Here is a 21,648-nt window from a genome sequence, read left to right on the forward strand (position 1 = left end):
TAGGAACACGCCACTAGTTGAACGTGCACTATATTTGTTGGGCTATTTGCTTTGTTTTGTTGTATTGCTTTAGTTCTTTGACAACTAATTTAGCCTGTGTTTTTATTATCTTAAATAAGATTCATTGACACTCGATTAAAAACTCATTGTTCAGAGTTTATGTCAAGACGGTATCATCATCAATATGCACATTTTAGTATTTCTGAACTTGTTTTCTCTCAGTTTTTGAATTTACTTCAGTTCTACGCGTATAATAAACCAAACTTAAGATCCAACGTCTACACTATGGTCCTATATGACGTATCGTATAGCTAATAATTGTAAAGCAAACTCCAAACTGGTTGACATTTGACTTTATCCATCACTGATAAAACCGAGATATGAGTCACTGAGATTTTATTGCTGATTTTGTCTTATTTATGTGCGTTTTATCACCCTTAACCCATTAAACGCACACTAACGCACACAGCCTGTAATTTGTTTCCACCCCATGACCTCATATTTGACACAAATGGTGCTAAAGTGAGCACAACTCGAGGAATTTATTGTGTTTTTCAGACTGAGCACCAGCCACCAGAAAACACTCAGAAGGGGGACGTGCGCCGCAGCAGGATACGACGCCAGGGCGGCAGTAAAGCCAGTCTGTGCCATCATATAGAGCTGTGCGTGTGTAAGTTCATCCCTGAATGTAGAATAATCCAAATGGGTACGGCCGTTTCTTTTTTGACGCGTCATGGTGTCGTGGGTCACAGCATCCTTTAGTCCCTAATCAATCACCCGAGCGAAGGTTCCGCTCCTGAGCTTTGAGATCACACAAAAGCTCGTTTAACTTCACTGTCCGTCACCCCGGAGAAAGCCAGCGTTACCTTTTAAGTTTCAGATGTGTAGTTTTTAAATTCACTCTGCTGCAATGCTCCTCTGATTTCAAACGGTTTATTCTTTTATTGTTATTGTCTCGATTTTGGTTTAGAAGCACAAAAACCCAACGTCTCCACGTGTCGATCAGATGGATTTCACCATATGACGAAGCACTCAAGGTGAAAGTGGTGGTCACATCGAATGTGTGACCCAGGCCTGCATGGAAAAGACGGAAATATTTTGTTCACCTCAGTGTCTGTTCAAGAAAAGAATGCAAACATGCGTGCGCCCATGCAAAGCGCCTGCAGCACCTGACCAGCTCTTTCATGTCTCGGCTCACTTACCTATGAGCAATAACAGGGACCCGGTTGGGGGCCACACTGTCATTCACCTTCATTTACTCAGCAATGAGAAATCCCACTGGCTTTAAGAACTGTAGCTTTCAAATGGCATTCGCTTCTCTCGGTGCCTTTTTTTTTTGGGGGGGGGGGGGGGCACTTCAAATGTCTTTGCTGTCAAACCCGCGCAGGGACAAAGGACGGACGCTGCGTTTAAAATAAGCAGCACTAACGGGGGTCTTTCACCTGCTGATGAGACTGTCGTTATCTCCAGGCAGAAGATTATCATCACCCTACAGATAATGAATGCTGCACGTTGCCATAACACGGCTTCAAAGAGAAGGGAAATGCGAGTTTGCTTTTGACTGATTTTACACTTGTAATGAACGAGATAAAACTGGAAGAAGTACGCCCTTACAGGCGACTGTTTCTGCTCTAAATCTCACAATGAATAACTCACATTTAAAATGTAATTTTTGTATTATTTTTTTTAAGTAAATAAGTTACACGAAGTACTGTTTGTTTCTCGAGTTATTCCCCAAACCCGCAGTCTTTACCGCCGTCGAACGTGACGATTTGGGAGTGTCAGTGAACTTATTGAAATAGGATATTAGAGCCAAGAAAACAGAGGGGGCAAATAGGAACCAGAGAGAGGCATGAGGCATACCTCAGACCTCTCCTTTAAAGCGACACTGAATCTCCGTGTCCAATCCATTACCGGGGAATGAAATTCAAAGTCAGAAATCTGCCCTGATGAGAAATAAATGAGTTGCATCACATGCTCTGCGTGTAGACCAATTACAAAAACATATTTGTCTAATCAATTAGTTTCCACTGCAGCCCAAAGGGTAATGGTTCATTGAATAAGGGAGTCATGTGGTGCGATTTGATGTCGTTATTAAGAATACGTTTTTTATAACCTTTGAGCACTGAAATTCAATTAATATTTTTTCCCCACTATATTTAGCCTACCTGAGCACAACTATGGAGCTTTAAACCTCAAGACTAAACATGTAAAACAATGGACTTTTTGTTTACGAGCCTAAAATGTGCCAGTTTTCCTAAATATTACACGCGAAGTTCGGTAGAGGTTGCTGCTACTCATTTACATGGACAACAGTTTAAAAGGAACTTTAATTTCCTTGTGTGAAGATTGTCCACACTTGCACCACCACAGTTGTACGATACAAAGGCTTTCCGTTAATTGATCGTATTATCATCGTTATTTACATTCTGAAAGGTGAGTCCAAGTTGTGAGTGATTTTGTTTACAATTTATTTTTCATTAGCCTGCATATTTGTAATTATTTACATATTCATATTTTACTTTTTCATATTATCAGGAATAAAATTTTAATATTACACATTTTATATATTTTAAAATATTAACATTTTACTTTTATTATTACCGGGTATTGTTATTAAGATGTAGGCTTACTTTAGTTCAAATTAGGGTTTCAAGATGTAAATAAAAATGAAATAAAATAGTCTATATAATTGTCTAACATGAGATAAGGAGAGAACATCCAAAGCTGTTATGTATAACTCAACAAAAGCTTTAATTATGTAGAATGTCCTGTTACACAAACATAGCCAATGGGAATTGTAGTTTTTCCCTTCCAAAACTCTCATGAAAGCCACTGAATTACATCGGCCCAACATCCAAATAAAAACATGTCATGTGATATTTTTGTTGTTGTTGTCATGGCTGATTTGCAAACATGCATTTGGTTCCAACTATTTTGCAATAATGAGTGTAACTGCAGCTAATGTGAAAAATACAGCTGTAGGCTGACACATACAATGGACTGTAGTGTTGAGCTTTTTCATTGATTTGGCCAATCAGCTGAGACTCATTAAACATGTTTATGCTGAAAGAGTGGAGGAGGAGGAGGAGGAGGAGGAGGAGGAGGAGGAGGAACTATATTTCTGAGGCAACACCTTGTGTGGCAACTTAAATTTATGTATAAACTCCCTAAAGATTTATCAAAATTCTCATGGTGAACATTCGTCTGCATCTTTTCTGTTTGAACTCGTGGGATGAATGAAAATATCGGCATGTCATTGGCAATGGCAGTCCTTTTTTAACAAATGTCAGCCCAGTCTTGCTCAAGCCTTTTATTTCTTTCCTCATCTTTTGCTTATGATGGGAAAACAATTAGGGAAATATGTAATTTGTGGTCTTTTTTTAAATAAAAAAACATTAAAATGCTACTTTTTCAAATTAAAAATGTTTACCAGATTTTTATTTTAGGGTTCTACAAAGAGTGGATATCATATAAACTTGTACTTGGACGGATATTGACAGTTTTTAAAAATATATATCTGCATACACACACGTAAAGATAGAAGGATGGATAAACGTAATGCTAAACCCAGTATTTGATGTCAGCCAAACGAGCTGTCAGACTCCTGCACATTCGGTGAACGCTGTTTACCTTTAATCAAACTGTAGCCTCCTCATTTACAACTGCTAGACATGAGAAGTGCAGCTAGTTACCAGTCAGGGGTGGAGGGATTATTCTTTTCTTAGCATGTAGCATGCTTTGTCTTCCAGTAGGGGGCATATTTGATGCACAGCAGGATACTAAATGTGTCACGTTGGATCACATTCAATTATTACCAGTGATTATGTCACACCATCATGCAAGAGTGGGAACAGGCTCTTGCAGCCTACATACAACTGTACGCTGGCTTGACTGTGCAGCTGACACAATAAAACACCATCAGTATTCACGTTTCCTTTATTACTGAAATGTGTTTATGTATGTAAAACAGCACATAAGGAACATTTCTCTGTGCAAATACATTTGGTACTTTTTAACAACGATCACAGATTCTCATAAAAACCAACAATAATTTCTAGGTCCTCTGACATAAACACAATATCCTCACTTTTTTATTTTTTTCAAATGTACCCCATTTAATCGTGTCAAAAAAGAGGGTGAAAGTGCATCGTCTAAAAGTTTAGGGAAAGGTTGATCAGGATGATTGAAGCAAGCGGGGGAGTTTGGGGGGGGGGGGGGCTACAAATCATGATGGTCTGCTTTTTGTTTTTGATTTCTTAACCCCTCCTTCCCCCAGCAGTGAGGTAGGGATACCATGAGAGTGCATTGACAATAAGTGCGAAGATGAAGAAAAAAAATAGTTTGGTATCCGAATTGTGTCCTTATTGAGAGCCAGAACATATCACTGCTCCATGAACACATCACTTTTCACCTTATTCAGTCTTGAATTATGAATACATGTATCTATTGTACCAACAATCCGAATGAAGTAGGGTTTTTTTTTAATCTCATTTCGTTTCCTGAGGCTGTTTTCACTGAAAATAATTGAGCGTTTTGGATGAAATAACCCCAGGTTTAAGTACTGAGTTCAACTGCCTAACCCTCTAATGTCGATCACTCTCAGGCTTGAGGGAAGCACAGAGGAGGACTTGAACTTGGAGGGAGCTGAAGGTTGAATATTTGGTGGAAGCCATGAATGGGGAAGCTGCTCCATGTTGGACACCCTGTTTTAAACTACAAATGTGTATACAATGTAACAGAAAAGAGGAAAGCCCCTCCGTGCGACACTCTACAGGTGGTGGGTGGGTGTAGGTGGGTGGCCTGTCACATGATTTTGGTCATGATTGCAGTGAAGTTTGCTTCATTCAGCAACATGATGAGGCACACAAGTTAGAGACATGCAATCCCTTCCATTTAAAACCAAATAAGCGTGACCTTTCAGTAGACTACCATATAGACGATTTATCCGAACAGGGCCAAAAATCACAAGATATTCCAGATAAAACCCTGCAGAGGTGACAGAGGAAACGGTTCCATCCTGTAGGAGTGGTTAAAGCCCAAGGATGAGGAAGGTCACATTAGTCATGGATTATTTACAGACTGGATTGCTGATTCTTTGTAATGGAATCATATTTTCCAGACCTCCATCAAAACCACCACCTGAAAGTGAATATTGTCAAATACCTGTACAATTCAATAGTGCTTGTTTGAGACATAAGAGTGACTCATCATCATGGACCGTTATCATACAGTGAGTGACATGGTTGAATATGCATAATATTTAGCAGGTTGGTGGTTGGGAGGAGGAGGGGGGGGGGGGGGGTCAAACCCCTAAAAGGAAAATAGCACTTCACATTCAGTCATCAAAGCAACCACAACATCAACCACCAGCAGGTGGACAAATTCCCTCCTCAGGTCAGCCATCAGCTGGGCCAAATGCATGTTCAAGTGCGTAACTTGAGGAGAAGCTGATCTGGGATCATGTCGGCCTATTGCTCCAAACAACACAAGGCCTTTGGGTGTTTGCTATATGGATAGAAGGCCATTCAGGATGATTTTTATTCCTAGAAAAGGTAAAGGGAGCAGGAGTATCAGTTCTATGTACACACTCACACACCCGAAGTTCAACCTCTCCATCAGCACTCACAGCCAGCAGCCTGTCAGGCGTTTCTCCGGGAGTTACTGGTGGCGGATGAGCGGCCTGTCTCATGGTCCGGTCTGTATTTCAACCAGCAGATCAGCCACGTGACCACCACGGAGAACATGGCCAGGATGCTGGCTACCGACAAGCAAATGGGTCCCGCCGGTGAGGGAGGAATGCTGTGACTGTGCACGAAGATCAGGCCCATGAAGAGCAACACCAGCATGGAGAGAAAGGAGAAGATCACGCAGACGCATCCGGTAGTTAGCGCCACTCGCTTGCAGCTCTGACAGCTGTCGTAGCGCACAGAGTCTTGAGAGAGGGTCGTGGCCGTGGACACCGTGGTTGACGGGGTCGCCTGGCTGACGCTGGACGTCCCTGATGCCTCCTCTCGGCGGAGGGCGACGAGAGCCGGGTGCAGCGGAGGAGGGTACGGCGGCAACGCGTCCTGAGGAAGGGGGTCGGAGTCGATGTAGAGCGGAAAATCCTCCGTCACCTTAGTGTTGTTGGGCAGGTTTTGAATCCGATAATCCGGCACCGGAGTTCGGTGGCGACAGACGGGGCAGCTGATGCGCCATGGCCGTTCCTCCCGGAGGTGAAGTGTATTCAGGCACTCCTCGCAGAACGTGTGCAGGCACTCTAGGATCTTGGGAGCCCGGCGGTCAAGGTCGAAATAATTGTAGCAGATTTTGCATTCGTATTCCTCGTAGGGGAACGCCGTGGAGGCCTCGCTGGGGGGGTCCGCTCCTTTTGATGCCAAATCTACCTCTGCCATGTCATCTTTCGCCATTCACATTCTCCGGTGAACACAAAGGGAGCTGGCGGACAGATGCTGATGACGGCGCACGTCTCTCCTCCTCACCCCCCTCCTCTGCCCCCCGCTCATTGAAACGCCATCATCCCCGCAGACGGTGCTGATGGGTGTTTACAATAATCCCCAGCCAGCGCGTCCTTGGTGCGGGGCGGCGCGTCTGCTGCTCTGCTCTGCTCGGAACGCTCGGGATCCCGCGGAGGCTGGGTATTAAAAAGCTCGGCTCTTCAGCTGTGTGGGAACGGATGATGTAATGGTGGTGACTGCATGCGAGGGCTCATCCTTCCAGACAGACAGACCGAGCATCACACCAAGCACGGGGAGAGAGAGAGAGGGGGGGGGGGGTGTCGCCTTCAGTCCCGTTAAAGAGAGAGTGTGCTGCTGTTGTTGTTTGTTTGTTTCCATCTCCTCTGGGTAAGCAAGGACCAGCTGACATCCATGCTCCATCACAACTGTGTGTTGCCAGACAAAAGGATGCGCCAACATGGTCAACTGGGGGCGTCAATTCACTATTTTGCTGTATCAAAATCATGCAAATGTGCAACAATCTTTTACCAAAATATCATCTGATATAACCTATTTACATAATTATGGATTGTCTCTCATCTAACTCCAATTTACTTCAGGAGCACACTGATAGTTGCAGGTTTGGACAGGGAGTGACACCCTCATTAGTTTTTGTACCACTGAGTTTTTCCCCAATGTGAAAAGTGCCTAAATGTTATTAATTTTTTTTTAAGTCTCTTGGAAATGTGTCTTGTTGCTTTTGTGTAATCCTACTGACAAACATCTAATTTAATATAAAATTTATCCTACTTAATATAGGGATGAAAATAGTTTCTTTGGCAGAGGTAAAGAAGTTGGTTAGATAATGTAGAGTGGTAAAATACATATGACACCATTCTTTTTGTTGGTTATTCAGATGTTATTTGTGTATTTTAATAGTTAAAAGATAATTACGATAATAGATAATAATTTTAAAATCTATCTGAACTACAAGGTAAGAGTATAGATAACACTCCCTTCAGAAACAGGTGGATGTTAGGAGCCAGGAGATTCACTCAGTCACTCACTCGCCAAGCGATGAAGCACCGCTATTGGCTGATGTCGGTGATAATGCCAGTCGGACAAACAAACGTAGATGTCGACTGAAAATGCAAGAAATCTGAGAGCAGTCGGGATCAAGATAATTGAGATCACAGTCAAGATTCTGCCAGGATATCTTTGATGCTCTGAGACAGGATTTGGATGTAAGAGATCAAAGTCCTATCTCTGACATCAAAGCTTCATCATTAGACAATTCAAAGTGGCAGCGCATTATCACAAAGACATAGAATCGGTGTTTATGTGTTATGCGTCTACTTTAGTTGTGTTTTCATTTGCTCTCATCAATAGTAGTCAGCTTCGTTAAACGATACATAGAAGTTGACCATTGCACTGTATCATTAATGTCCTGCAGTCCATGTACCTATAAATCATCTGTCACCTGCTTGATATATTGATGCAACATGCAAGTGAAGAGCAAATTGTCTATCCTTCTTAACCCCCTGGGCAAGCAGTGTATTTCTAAAAGTGGCTTGTGAGCCTTTACATAGCAAGAGAGAACTGAATTAAAGTGTTGGGTCACACATAAAGCCCCACATGCATCAGAAACCTGAGCTTATTATGGTATACTGCCAACTTTGGCACATTGCCGGTGGCTTGTATCGACTGGGAGATTGGCAACAACAGCACAGAATCACCAGGGGGAGGATATTTGTGATCATTTTAAAGAACAAGTTAATTAACACATTACTTTTGAAATTATTTGTGATATCCAAATCCCACCTCTTACAAATAAATGCTGCTTGGGTCCAGAAGGGAACATTGCTAAATCAATGCCTTGATGAGATGTAGCCTATAATGATGAGCAGGTAACACCCAGTTTGGGGGATGTTGGGATATGCATAGTGGTAAAGGATGGTCATGGTACTAAACTCTGGAAGAAGGCCCTTCCTACTCAGTTATAAACACTAAGCACTGACTCCCCCTCCCCACTCCCACAGAACAAGCCTCTCTCCTGTTATCACTGTCAGGTAATGCACAAAAACCTCTCCTTCACATATTAACACCTCGAGCAATGTGAGTAATGTCAGTATAAAGGTCGGACTAACGTTTACTTCTCCTCAAGTGTACCGGTCCTTCCCCTTTTGAACCACGCCCAGCCGTGTACACCTGTGGCGCACAGCACACCTTGCCTGGCCAGGTGTTATCTTACCTCCTGCTTAGGAACCCACAGCATAAACACCTGCCCCGTTCACCGGCCAAGCTGGAGCTCCTTACTTACCTCCATGACCCGGAGCTTGTGGCCGGGTTCCAGAGACGATGCGGTCTCTTCCTTGTTGAAGCGGGGCATCCCGGGAGCGGGAGGACGCGCCCTATTGGAGCCTCAGTTGACGCTTATAAGCCACGTGGCGAGAACAAGACGAGATGGGACCACCAGGACCGTAACTCCAACTACAGATACAACGAAGATACATGCACCAACTGTGTAAGTCCATCAATATAGGTAATAATAATTACAATTATAATTTTCCTAAGTAAAACAGGCTGATTTAACTTAAACTGAAATTTTATATTCTTAATAGTGACATTAATTCATATTAAAGTTAAGAGTTTATGATTTTAGAACACAAAGTAAGCTTTATTTTTTTGGGGGGGGGGGGGGGAGTCACATTTAAGATTTGTCGAGTCAAACTGACTGGCTTTTCTCGTTTGTCTAGCTGTTTCTGCCAGGCGCCAGATCCTTTGCAGGATATTTACATACTTCTATCTTACTTATCTTTTGCAAGTTTTTGATTGTAGTAATTGAAAAAAAGCAGAGACGGTCCCATTCAAGTCACTGTCTGGTTGTCCAAGAGCTTCAGGGATGCACATACTCTATTAATTATACTGTATGTTTGTAGCTCCTGGGGACCTGTGCAAATTTCACACATTGGCTTCAGGGAAGAATACATTTTTAGACTGGTGTTGCATCTGGATCCCCTCCAAACTAAAACCACAAGGAGGAGTTAAAAAAAAAAATCCAATCAGCACTGTCCTCTAACTGCTCCTCCCCCACCCAAAGTAATGTAGTTCCTAATAAGCTCTAACAGCTGATGACAACACTTGCAAAATAGTTTTGTTGAAAATGGCGTCTCTCAAAGCAACAAGTGGTAAATGCGGTAATGTTAGTAGAATAAATTCGTGCAGTTATTTCAGAAATAGACTCAATAGCAGTAATTAAAAGAGGACAGGGTATGCACTTGCTGAATTTCCTTGCAGAAGGTTTCTCTGTTCTTCTGAATGGATTTAACTGTGATGATGTCACACGTCTTGTAACTCTGATTGGCTGAGGAAGCTTGTCTGTTGATGAAAGTACTCCACCCCCTCACTGTAGTTTTTAGATACAAGGTGATGGAGCTGTAACTGCAGAGGTCAACGTTTGAGCTCGCGAGATATGGATCGGCTCTCCAGGCTACTGTGTTTTGATGCGTGTTAATAAAGAAGGGTGGTCATTTAAACAAGATGGCACTGAGTTTTTTTCTTGTGCTTAATATAATAGCAGCTGAAATCCCTCTGGGGTTGGAACTAATAACACAGAGCAACAGCAACATTCAGTTCATTTTTTTTTCCCTTCTGCTAAAATGAGTTTTTTTGTTGTTGTTGTGCATCACTAAGGACTCAATGACATGTCCCAGAATATCAATATAAGCTATATCCTGCCAGTGGAAAAGAATTCTCCTCAGGATCCAGGATCTAAAAAAATGGATCCAGATCGCCTCCAAAAATGAGTCACTTGTTCTGAGTAATATTATCTTTACAACATAATTTTATCCAAATCCTTTGTTAGCTTGTGAGAAATCCTGCTACTAAACAAACCAACAGACAGAAAGGCACTTACATTTAACACTCACAGCTGTTACATTTCTAGGCGTGCACGTCAGGCTTTTATCTCTGGAGGAACTGTACAAGACAAAAGCCAACGTAGATGCCAGAAGCCGGATAAGATGGGAGATTTTCCATCTTAAAGTTGCTGTATATTGTGCATTCATTGTTGCTTGCTGTTCACAGGACAGCAGCAGGCCTCAGTATGAAGTGAGGAACTGGCTGCTGCACTTCCTCTTCCTGTTCTCAGCCGGCCTGGGGCATGAGGTCTTCTATATCACCTGTCTGCCCTGCATACACTGGAACCTGGACCCCTTCCTCTGCAGACGGCTCGTCAACATGTGGACAGTGAGTCACATCCATAGAGGAAAAAAATGTGTGTGTCCATGTCAGTCAGCACACTCCGCGGCCACCCTTAAGTCTGATGTCACTTTCACAAAGCCACCTCTCTTCTCTCTGCAGTCTTCACCTTTCAACCTCCCGTCATCCTTCAACCTCCCCAGTCCCCCCTCCAGTGACCTGTCTGTGACACTACAATGTCCATATATCCCCAGGCCTGGGGCCACTGAGGCCACCGGGGCCATGCTGACCATGCCCCTGACATGCTGAGAGGCCATATATGAGAGCACATAAGTGGAAATAGACTGCTCAGATCCCCCTTCAGATGTTTATCCTGCCAGAAAAAAGTGCGATACAAGAGACCCCAAGAGGATGTCAAACTTGTTCCCAGAAGGAGAGTATTTGACACACTATGGTGTGTGATGGTTAGTGTGTTTTTGTGCCCTTTGTGTCCCCGCCTCAAGCACTTGGTGGGTGCCCTCTGCCTGAACCCCATGTTTTCCCCCCCAGGGCAAGAGATAGCATTCTTCTGGCATCCTGGCTGCACCAGGCCCCCTGTGTGAACTTCTTTCAAAGACACAGAAATGCCAACACACACATGCATACTCCCCTCATGTCACCTGCAAAACACACTACTTCCCCTCCCTCTAGTTAGACATTAGCAGCTTTACTCTTGTGTTCTCCTCCCCCTGATCTACCAGCAGTATTTTATTGGCTTCAACATGGCTGTAAGGCTTCTCTCTGTGAGCCAACCATTTGGTCTCTAGCCCCTTGGGGCACTTCACCCTGCACTTCTAACTTCTCACTGCACCCTACCATTGTGCTGCTGGACTTGTCTATTGTTTATGCATTTTATTCTGTCTTACACACACATTCACACTAGTGAACTCACACCAATGGCTGAAGTGCACTCATGCAAATTAAACCTTGTATGCTTGAGCAAACACATTGCAGGTCCATGAAACACACACACACACACACACACACACACACACACACACACACACACACACACACACACACACACCTACCCTTGTGTCCTTAGTTTTTTCTCTGACGACGTTGGCCATCCCCAAGCAGCGACTGTAATTAATCATATTTTTGTTATTACCTTAACATGTTCTACATTACTGTTGCATACTGTTCAACATATCCTACACCTACTGGGCAGTGTGCAGTACCAAATCTTGGGTGATACCTTGGCATTACACGCTAAACACAAACCCATTTGATAGCAGCAAGACTACCTACTTAACAGCCATGCTAGCAAAGTGATGATAGCATTGAGCTCTTAGTCATACTGAAGTTTCTCTGAGTGGCTAACATGGCCATATGCTCTGATCCACTGCAAGTTGAATGTCAATATCTTGTTGGCTGGTCATGACTTGCATTTGTTCCAGTGCATCTGTTTGGAACAAAAACATGGACGCTTAAAGCAAATTGGTGCTTGTAAATTCAAGCACAAATCAGCTGGAGCAACAACTACAAAATTGTTACGGTGCAACTGACTCAAGCAGCATTAAAAAATTGATGAAAAGGTAGTTCCTGTGTGTGTGTGTGTGTGTGTGTGTGTGTGTGTGTGTGTGTGTGTGTGTGTGTGTGAATTACAGTCATAGATTCTTGTGCATTCGAATTTGTTTAACAAATGTGATTGATATGTACCCACCATGCCTTCTTAGAATGGTATCGTCAACATTTAGCTCACAAAAACCCATACAGTAATGGGGTGGATTGTATTGATTTCTTTTATTTACTTTATGTTTTCATGCATTTTAAGTGGCTAATCCTCTTGTACGTAAAAGACATTTAAAAATATTGCTGCAGTGGTCATGCATAAAATATGTGATAATTCAATTTGTCGCAAAATCAAAAGGTATTTACAGTTCACAGCTTGGTTCTTAATAGAACTCAGCCTGCTCTACCAGGCTTGACAAATAAAGTCTGTTACCAAAAACATTCCCCTCTTGAAACACATTCCAAGCTTTTTATCATCATCCATCTGCATGAAAGGAGAACAAACGGATGACATTTTACCAAATAACACATCCCTCAAGATGTCACGAACAGGTTAGTAAAACAAAGAATGTCATTCTCAACTTCACTATGTTGTAGTGGATTTGGAATATTAGATCAACAGCCATGTTGGGGGCGAACTCTCACATATTTACTCAAAAAAATCGGTTCCAAACAACTTTCATACCACATGACTTCCAAAAATATACAGAAACATTATTTGGAGTTTGTGAGCTCCTCAACCGCTAAAATTAAACAATGGGGTCTAAAACTTTAGACGTGTTAATCTGCTGCGTTTTTTCTGTACACACATCAGTGTATTGTCCTGAATGTGTCATCCCACCAGTTTGTGATATCATAATTCATATTGGATAACTTTTTTTAGTCACATCGTGGTCACTCTTATTGTTTTTGACCTGCCCTGTGTGAGGCTGCACAGATATGAAAAACCAAACCAACCATTTATCATGTCCGTGCGTGTGTGTGTGTGTGTGTGTGTGTGTGTGTGTGTGTGTTCTCCATACAAACAGTGACCAATGCAATTGCCCTTCTTTCTACACAAACACTCTCACTCCCTCCCATACACATGTTGACAGATCAAAGTCCAAAACCACACTGGCCTCAATCAATACACTTATTCATGAGAAGACACACACACACACACACACACACACAGTCTGTTTTTAACTCTTCCCTTAATGTGACCAGACTATCCTTGGGTCAGGCCTTTAATGTGACCAAGACACTAATGAGGGGGATGGCGTGGTGGCTTTACTGGAAGCAGCTGAAATGAATGTGTCTGTTGTGTGTGTGTGTGTGTGTGTGGGGGGGGGGGGGATGAGGGTAGGGGTATCATATCATGCAAGCACTTAAGCCGCATTGTTTTGAAGACACAGCATGGGCTTGTATGAATACAGTCACTGTGAAAGGATGGGGATGAGGATCTAACATTGTCTGGTCTGTTTGGTGTCCATTTCATGGTACTAACTATTCAGAGTTTGTGTATTGGCACAGATGAGTGTGAATGGAGGCACATTTGACTAATAAACTTAATAAACAGGTAAAAAAATACATAAGAAGATGGATGGAAAAGAGAGGGCATGAATAGACAGAACACATGAGTTTAATAAATAACCTTGTTCTCACACCTTTCTTTCTAAAACACTGGCCCAAAACATAAAGACATTTCTTAATATGATCTGTTAAGTACTGCAGCCGAGCAGGGAGAGGAATATCTTATTTTTGCAGCGACAAAAAATGGAAGGAAGCGCATGGGATATAACAAGCTTGGCTTTATTCTGTTGTACACCCACAAGCTCTTTTAAGCTCAATAATTCCAACTTGTATCTCTTTGTTAAAGATGTACTAAAATAAAAAGTACAAATGAAAACTTGGTGGTACAGCCAGTTAGTCTTGCCAGGCTGCAACTGAAGTTAGGAATCGAGCTTGCATCCACAAGTGATCCACAGTGGATGTAAATTTGCTCATCAGAAGCAGTGCATGGAAAGTCTTTTTTTTTTTGTCTTTTGAATTTAATGAGGCAAATAAAATATATGTATAACAGACCCAGAAATATCATTACAGGAAAAATATGACTTAAGAGGCAAAAAAAGGACAAAATAAAATCAGGATCTGCTCAACATCCAGACAAATTAACAGAAGCTGTACGGAAACATAATTACACAATAACAGGAGTGTATTTAGCTCTTCTATAGTCCCAGTCTTCAAGAAAATAGATGTTTTGTCATATCTTTTGTTGTGCTACTTTATCTTGTTTTGCTGTGCGTGGGTTTGTTTTTTGTTTGTTGTTTTTGTTTGTTTTTTTACAAAATAAATTGGCTTGCATGGCAGGTTGTCAGATACCAGTAACATGCATTGTTACCTAACTGGACTTGAACCCCGTCCTTATAGCACAAAAGGCAGATGCGCTAGAAAGGAGGCCGGGCGCCAGCGTCAGTCGCCAGTCCATCTTTTTAAGTGTCAGGGAGTAATGTTTAATCACTGCGCATCGCCATCCGCCGGCCACCATTAAGCTCAACCCCCTAAACCTCACTCCCATCCCAGTCATACCAGCAAAGTGACCTGTGTCATGTAAGCGTCACCCGCCACTGGACTCAAACACTGTACTATCAGCATGGGAAGTTGGAACATTAGCAAGAGGGCTAAAACCCATAGACACGAGTGACAAATGGGTGAGGACTGCCCACTGCCCACTGTTAGTCCAGCCAGGGAGTCCAACTGGCTGCTAACGAATCAACACACCCACATGCATTAGCAGACTGGCAGCAATCTGTTAAATTAATTGTTGGCATGCTAGCAGTATTCATTAAGAGCGCACTTGTCTGTGATTTTCATGTATGAGTTGAGAGTGTAAAAGAAACATGTTGCTTGAATCCAGGCAGATACAGCCAACTAAGTCAGACTTGTAACAGGTTTGTCAAATTTAGGTATAAAGCTATTTAAGATGCCAGACTGGCTTTTGCATGTGCGAAGGCTATAGGTCAACAATGTTTTAGTATTTAGGTCGAAGTTACAGCCTCACAGAGTTGCTTGCATTGCTGTAGACTCAAACAAGATAACTTAAGCCTGCAAATGCTCTTTAGCACCGTAGTATGTGTATTTTTAAAGCTTCAGCTTTGTACTGAACACACAGATATGAGAGTAGCGGAAAAAGTTTTCTTCCAAAGGTCAAATAATAACCTCAAGGGAAATCTAAGTGCAGCATAAGAGGGTATTTTAGACAATGATGTGCCACCAACTTATTACAGTTTGGGAAAGTTTCTTTTCTGTTTGAAAATGAAAATGCCCCCATGCTTGAAGCCAGATCCATAAAGAGCACACAGCCTTCAACTCTATCCAAACGCCTCCCTTTGGGAAGAATTGGAACATCGACTGAAGCCCGGCCTTATTGCCCAACATCACATCACTGCCTCACAAACACTCATCCAAAATCTTATGCAAGTCCTGAAATCAGAAGAGAGGAGCTTGTCACTGCAGCAGATTAATGTCTATGATTTTGGAATGACGTGCTCAGCAATGCTTGTGTGATATTATCTTTCTCAATATTGTTTTTAAATTCTCATCTCCTCTCTTTGTCTTCCTTAAAGTTGTTGCGCTAACAGCAAGTCAGACCTGCTTTTTATTTCTTACTTGCTCTTGTAAAAAAGCATTTCCTGATTAGTGTCAGTGGAGACGGTAATAACAACCTCTCTGGTCTCCTCTTAAAGACACACATTAGTGTCCTGCTCCCTCTCTCTCTCTCTGCACTGCCTCCCTGCTCCTTGCTATGACAGCCATTCATTAAATATACAAGGCAGAGCTTTAAATAAACCTGGAGCTGGAGCAGGCTGCCCCTCTGAGGGCCGCTGGGGATCTCATGAAAGAGAATAAGCAGCACATTTGGCAGGACACACACACGTCTATACCTACACCACCCCACACACACTTGCACTGACCGAGTCACAGTGTAAAGAGCTGTCTAACCCCACCAGATGAAGACGCAATGTCAGCAATCCCCGCCTCTCTAATCTCAGTTTCTTACAATAGATGCTGCTACTGTATGACTGCAGTATCTGCAGCTCATACCAGGGTGTGTCTCGACTCTTATAGTTAGCTTCTTTTATTGAGTGGCAATGGTGATGACTTATTTATAAGAGTGTGTGGTTAGTTTTAGAGCTTAGCCTAACCAAGAGTTTACTTCCACTACTCTTTAGCATCATGCTCCATCTCTAATTTCTGCTTTTGTGGCTGCACACAGTTATCCGGTTTTCCTTTTGTTATTTAATTGTAATGATGTCAGACTGATGTTTATAGCAGAATAAATGAAAAATCAATACAGAATGAAGCCAACTATCCTGGGAAACAAGATCCACCAAGGTTAAAGGATTCTCAATGATGCACCAGATAATCATATGCCGGACTGCTTCTAAGAGATTCCTTCTCCTCCTCTTAGTTGGTGATGTATGTCGGGCAGGTGATGAAGGATGTGCTAAAGTTGCCCCGCCCTCACTCGCCCCCTGTGGTCAAGCTGGAGACGCGTGTTGACGCTGAATACGGGCTGCCCTCCACCCACGCCATGGCTGCAACTGCAATCTCCTTTACGTTTTTACTAAGCGCCCCCTCCAGGATACAGGTGAGCATAACGCAAGTCGAATCGTTGCGTCAGTCTTACTTACAAAATCTTGGCTTCCAAAACTGTAATGCAGCATTATTGTTTGGCACCAGCAAATGTTAGCATTCTGAAGTAAAGGCGGTTACTGCTGCTAAACACAAGCTGAGTAGAGCTATGCCATTGTTAGCATGCGGACGCATGAACTGATGTATCTAAGTACAACCTCATAGAGCTCTGCTGCTCTGGTTCTGCTCCATGCTAATGATAGATTTTACAGGTTGGGGGAATATTTGGAGATGGCAAAAATATTGCTTCCATCACTGATTACAAATTATAGACTTTGACCTCACTAGAGCTGAGAAGTCTTGTGAGGCTAAGCGGATATTTAACTGCTGCTCTGACATTGGATAGCTCATTAGCAGTCCTATTAAATTCTGAATGAATTTTATGGATTCCTTTTAGATTAGCAAAGAACCAATCCATGACACTTAGAACCAATCCATGACACTTAGTCAAGGCAATTGAGCATCCTCTAGCAAGTGGATGGCAGTGTCCTTACTTGTTGCTGAGTGGGAAGATGGGAGTGGCCCCGCTGTCCATCAAAAGAGTCCTGGCTGAGCTGTTGGACAATAGGCAGAGAGGGGTGGAGCCAGTAGTCACCATCAGTCACCATCAGCCACACCCATGGAGCTAATGTTTGGACTTCTGATGGACTCAGCTGAGTCAATGACTGTCAGTCCATGTCCCCACCTCCCGCCTCCTCCTCACCACTCTTCCCGTCTTTATCTCTCCCACTCCATTGCCAAGTCAATAAAACACTCAGTGGCTTAATCACAGGCTCTCTCAATCAAGATGTGTGTATTTATTGAAGAACTGCGTGCCAGTGAATCCTTCAATGATGGGCTCTGCTGTCAGGCTGATTTGTGGTCAGGTCATTCTGGCTTCAGCCAGGATTCCCTCAAGGTCTGGGAAATCATGTCAACAGCTTGAAACGCCCATGTACAGTGGAGCTCTTAACTTTGGCCTGAAATTCTTCCAGGATTCCCCTGAAACAAAAGAACAGGCATAGCTACAGATGAGTAGTGGGCTGTTTGCAGAGGGTCCTGAATAGCCAGAAGGCCTCGGGGCAGCTCGCACGGTTCCCGGAGCAGGTCGGAGGTCATGATAGTCAATCACAGAGTGACCCCCCTCCTGTCCCTGCCATCCTTTGTGACTATTTAAAAAAACTCTCTTCATGAACTACCAGTGAATAGGCTTCCAGCTGCAAAAGACAGGAAAAGACACAGGAAAAAAGGCAGAGAGGAGGGGGAGGCACAGGAGGGGAGGGTGGAGGAGGTGAATGAATGCAAGAGGCCTCTCTTCTCACTGTTATTGAAATGGAGGGGAAACAAAACCTGCAGCCGAAGGTAAAGGGAGGGAAGAGAGGATGGAGAGACAGTAGAAGAATAAAGGGTTGTTGACTTGATGACAGGCAGTACGTCATGCTGTAGAATGGACGACTGGCAGAGAGAGGACTTACATGTCACCTTTAACAGGATTGATGAATGGATGATTCCATCACACACTAACAAGGATGGGGGAGGGGGGAAACAAGTTTAACCAAAAAAATGATTGCGATATAGCTGCACGAAAGAATGTTACAAATTCAAGGCATGTATGTCACCAACATTTTTTCAGTGATTCCATCTCTCCTCAGCGAGAGGTGCTCAGTCACTTTGTGCGTGAGGTATCACTGATCAGAAACTGCGTGTTTTTGTGCCTCAGTTCCAGTTCGAAGTGGGTCTGCTGATGGCTGTGACCCTGTCATCCTTGGTGTGTCTGAGCCGTCTCTACACTGGCATGCACTCAGTTCTGGTGAGCTAGTTCCTACACACACACACACACTCTCACTCTCTCTCTCTCTCTCTCTCTCTCTGTCTCTGTCTCTCTCTCACTCACACACACACACACACACACACACACACACACACACAGTATAAAACATTGAAGCTCAACGCAGGATTCATTATTCATATCAGTGTTTGGTTAAACTGTCTGGAGGAGGCTTTGATCCAGGACTCATAATTCAGCAGGAACTCCTCGCCACCTTATTCCTTGGAAAATCTTGACATAACCATAATAATTACTCCTTGTTTGAGTGCATGTTTATCTTGGAGGCACCACCAAGGATACGCTGCTTCAAAATTGTACCTATTTAAAAAACAAAACAAAAAAATGCCATTTTGGCAGATACACCTAATTGCATACTGGTTGAATGTTACATGAGGTTGATAACACACCACAGCACGATTAGCTTAGCACAAAGACATTAAACAGCTCCCCTGAGTGTCCAAATGAGACCTAATTTTGCCACACACCTTTATTTTTCACAAATTTACACAGAGTAGCTCATTAACCCTTACCTAGCTTTAAATTAAAGTGTTATTGCCATTAAAAGGTAAGTAGATAGTTACAACACACTGAGAAAGCTGTCTGTAAAAGGCCCTGATAATTATTTGGAGCTAGATGTCAGAGATGTCACTTACCTTAAATAAATCCTCAGTCAGCAGACCAAGTCCACTGTCCTCTGGGGCAACAGATCAAAGTTTGGGATGACCATGAAGCCACAGCGCGTAGGCTGGGCGGGCCTACTCGATATGCTTTTAACTGGATTATTGATTATAAATGTTTTCGTGGTTACGACTCTCTCAGATGTGGGTCAGGTTCAAACAGAAAAACAACACCTGAGGATTCACCATTGATCTACATTACACATTATACTGTGCCTACATTGCCAATAGATTAATTTTAGCTTTGTGCATAAAAAAATGTACATTTTATGCATCATTCATATATGCATTCATATCATGGGATGCAATCCAAAATTTCACTTCCCCTCACTGTAATGACAAAACTTGAGGATGTTGCTGTGCCTGACAAAGAATTTACTTTGGTATGCAAGCACTGTGAAAACAAACCATGTGTACGCTTGTTTTAGATTAAATGTCAGTCAGGCTGGCTGTTTGCTATCATTTGGTATTTTGCTAAGCTAACTTCCACTGCTTGACATAAAATCAATATTAATCCTCATCTGACTTGCGAAAAGAAAATTGTCTTCAGCATATATTTCCCAAAATGTCTGTTTTTTTTTAAAAAGTATCTCTCTTTCAGGATGTGATCAGTGGCGTGTTGATCTCTATCATCCTTCTGATTGTCACATACCCTTACTGGGAGACTTTTGACCGCTTCCAGCTCTCCAGCCGCATGTCCCCCATCATAGGAGTGGCACTGCCCCTCTTCCTCAGCTATATATACCCAGAGCTGGACCATTACAGCACCACACGGGGGGACACCACCACCATCCTGGGAGTAGGGGCTGGCTGCTCTGTTGGATACTGGGTGAACGAGCAGATGGGGCAGACTTTTGAGCCTCAAGGGTTGCTGCCTGTACCACTGCCCTCACTGACAGCATACGTGCTGGCAGCGGGCACCACCCGCTTCCTCCTGGGAGTTGTAGCATTAGTGGGAACCCGGCAGGTGGTGAAGACGGTGAGCCTGCAGGTGCTATATTTGTGGTACAAAGTTCCAAAAAGTGACGAGAGTGCAAGGAGAAGGAAAGAAATTGAAGTGCCGTGCAAGTTTGTGACATATACGGCTGTTGGACTCATGAACTCTATACTGGTCAATAGAGTCTTCACTCTACTGGGGCTGCTATGACCCATTTACAGGAGATTCCTTTATAATGTGAAATTAAAGCCAATGATGCATCTAAGTGTATCAATCACATTTTTACATATTTGCACTGAGAATGATTCACGAGTGTACTTGTGACTGAATTATTGCATGATTAACATTAAATGTCATGAAATCTGAGTTTAATCAATGAATATCCAGAACAGACTTTCTACTTGTGATGTTCGAAAAAATGTCTGTTTGGAGGTATCAAACTCAGTAATTTCAAGGGTACTGACTGAATTCCTTCGGTGGTTTCTGATTCAAGACAAATCAAGATTTTGTGTCCTTAAATACACATCTGGATTAGAAAGAAGTCACGTTTTTAACTCCATACCCAGTGCTGGTTGCAAGCCATCCCTCCATTTTCTTCTGCTTAACCTGTTCAGGGTCGCGGGGGGCTGGAGCCTATCCCAGTAGCTTTTGGGCGAGAGGCGGGGTTCACCCTGGACGGGTCGCCAGTCCATCACAGGGCCAACACATATACAGTAGACAGACAAGCCTACGGTCAATTTAGAGTATCAATCAGCCTCGTCCTCTCGATGTCTTTGGACTGTGGGAGGAAGCTGGAGTACCAGAGAGAACCCACACAGGAACAGGGAGAACATGGAGACTCCACACAGAAAGATCCCGTGCCCGAGCCCGGACTCAAACCTGGAACCTTCTTGCTGTGAGGCGACAGTGCTCACCACTGCACCACCGTGCCGCCCCATGTCACAAGCATTATGACAACATCAAATCACGATCTTTTTGTAATGCTACATGCTAAATTTGTAACAGCAACAGATCTCCGAGGAAATGCCAGCTTGTCACCTGGTAGCTGAAACTACATTTTTATTATAGACAAAGCAACCAGGTGACCAGTTCTCAACTCTCCCTCCGTGGCTTTCTACAAGCCACGATTACAAATTCTGAGCAGACAGTACAGAAATGAATGTGTTAACATCCTTTTGTTACAGTCAGCTTTGTAGGAATGCCGGAAGACCTGTCAGACGTCTTTTATGAGACAGCTTTTTATCTGCATAGATCTCCTTCATTTGGGAGGCCACTGGCTGCAACCAGGTCCCTTTGAATTGAGCAACAGATAGTGTAGCATCTACAAATAGCGAAAACATGTAGAAGTCTTTATCTTTT

The 21,648-nt window shown here is 43.0% G+C and overlaps 2 protein-coding genes across 2 annotated transcripts; one reads left to right on the forward strand and one right to left on the reverse strand.

Annotated features, from left to right (window-relative positions):
- Window positions 1-3,928: 3,928 nt before the first annotated feature.
- rnf228 (ring finger protein 228) lies at window positions 3,929-6,419 on the reverse strand. The gene is made up of 2 exons (XM_086215981.1): window positions 5,630-6,419; window positions 3,929-5,546 (listed from the first exon to the last, which is right to left on the reverse strand). Exon 1 carries the CDS (start codon window positions 6,411-6,413, stop codon window positions 5,643-5,645), a length of 771 nt encoding a protein of 256 aa, XP_086072107.1. The 5' UTR covers window positions 6,414-6,419; the 3' UTR covers window positions 3,929-5,546; window positions 5,630-5,642.
- A 1,974-nt stretch (window positions 6,420-8,393) lies between these two features.
- Window positions 8,394-20,918, forward strand: sgpp2 (sphingosine-1-phosphate phosphatase 2). Its single transcript, XM_086215755.1, has 6 exons — window positions 8,394-8,402; window positions 8,605-8,964; window positions 10,527-10,688; window positions 16,645-16,824; window positions 18,568-18,657; window positions 19,954-20,918. The coding sequence occupies exons 1-6, from the start codon at window positions 8,394-8,396 to the stop codon at window positions 20,497-20,499; spliced, it is 1,347 nt and encodes a 448-aa protein (XP_086071881.1). The 3' UTR covers window positions 20,500-20,918.
- The last annotated feature ends 730 nt before the right edge of the window (window positions 20,919-21,648 follow it).

The sequence above is a fragment of the Aulostomus chinensis genome, chromosome 10 (assembly GCF_037954235.1).
Source record: "Aulostomus chinensis isolate RoL2024-O1b breed Wild chromosome 10, RoL_Achi_v1.0, whole genome shotgun sequence".
NCBI classification, from domain to species: Eukaryota; Metazoa; Chordata; class Actinopteri; order Syngnathiformes; family Aulostomidae; genus Aulostomus; species Aulostomus chinensis.

Excerpts from the sequence above, each read along its gene's own strand:
- sgpp2 (XM_086215755.1), top strand. Across the intron at positions 16,825-18,567 it reads GCGCCCCCTCCAGGATACAG|TTCCAGTTCGAAGTGGGTCT; the intron begins GTGAGCATAACG and ends TTTGTGCCTCAG. Across the intron at positions 18,658-19,953 it reads CTGGCATGCACTCAGTTCTG|GATGTGATCAGTGGCGTGTT; the intron begins GTGAGCTAGTTC and ends TCTCTCTTTCAG.
- rnf228 (XM_086215981.1), bottom strand. The coding sequence starts at position 6,413 with ATGGCGAAAGATGACATGGCAGAGGTAGATTTGGCATCAAAAGGAGCG.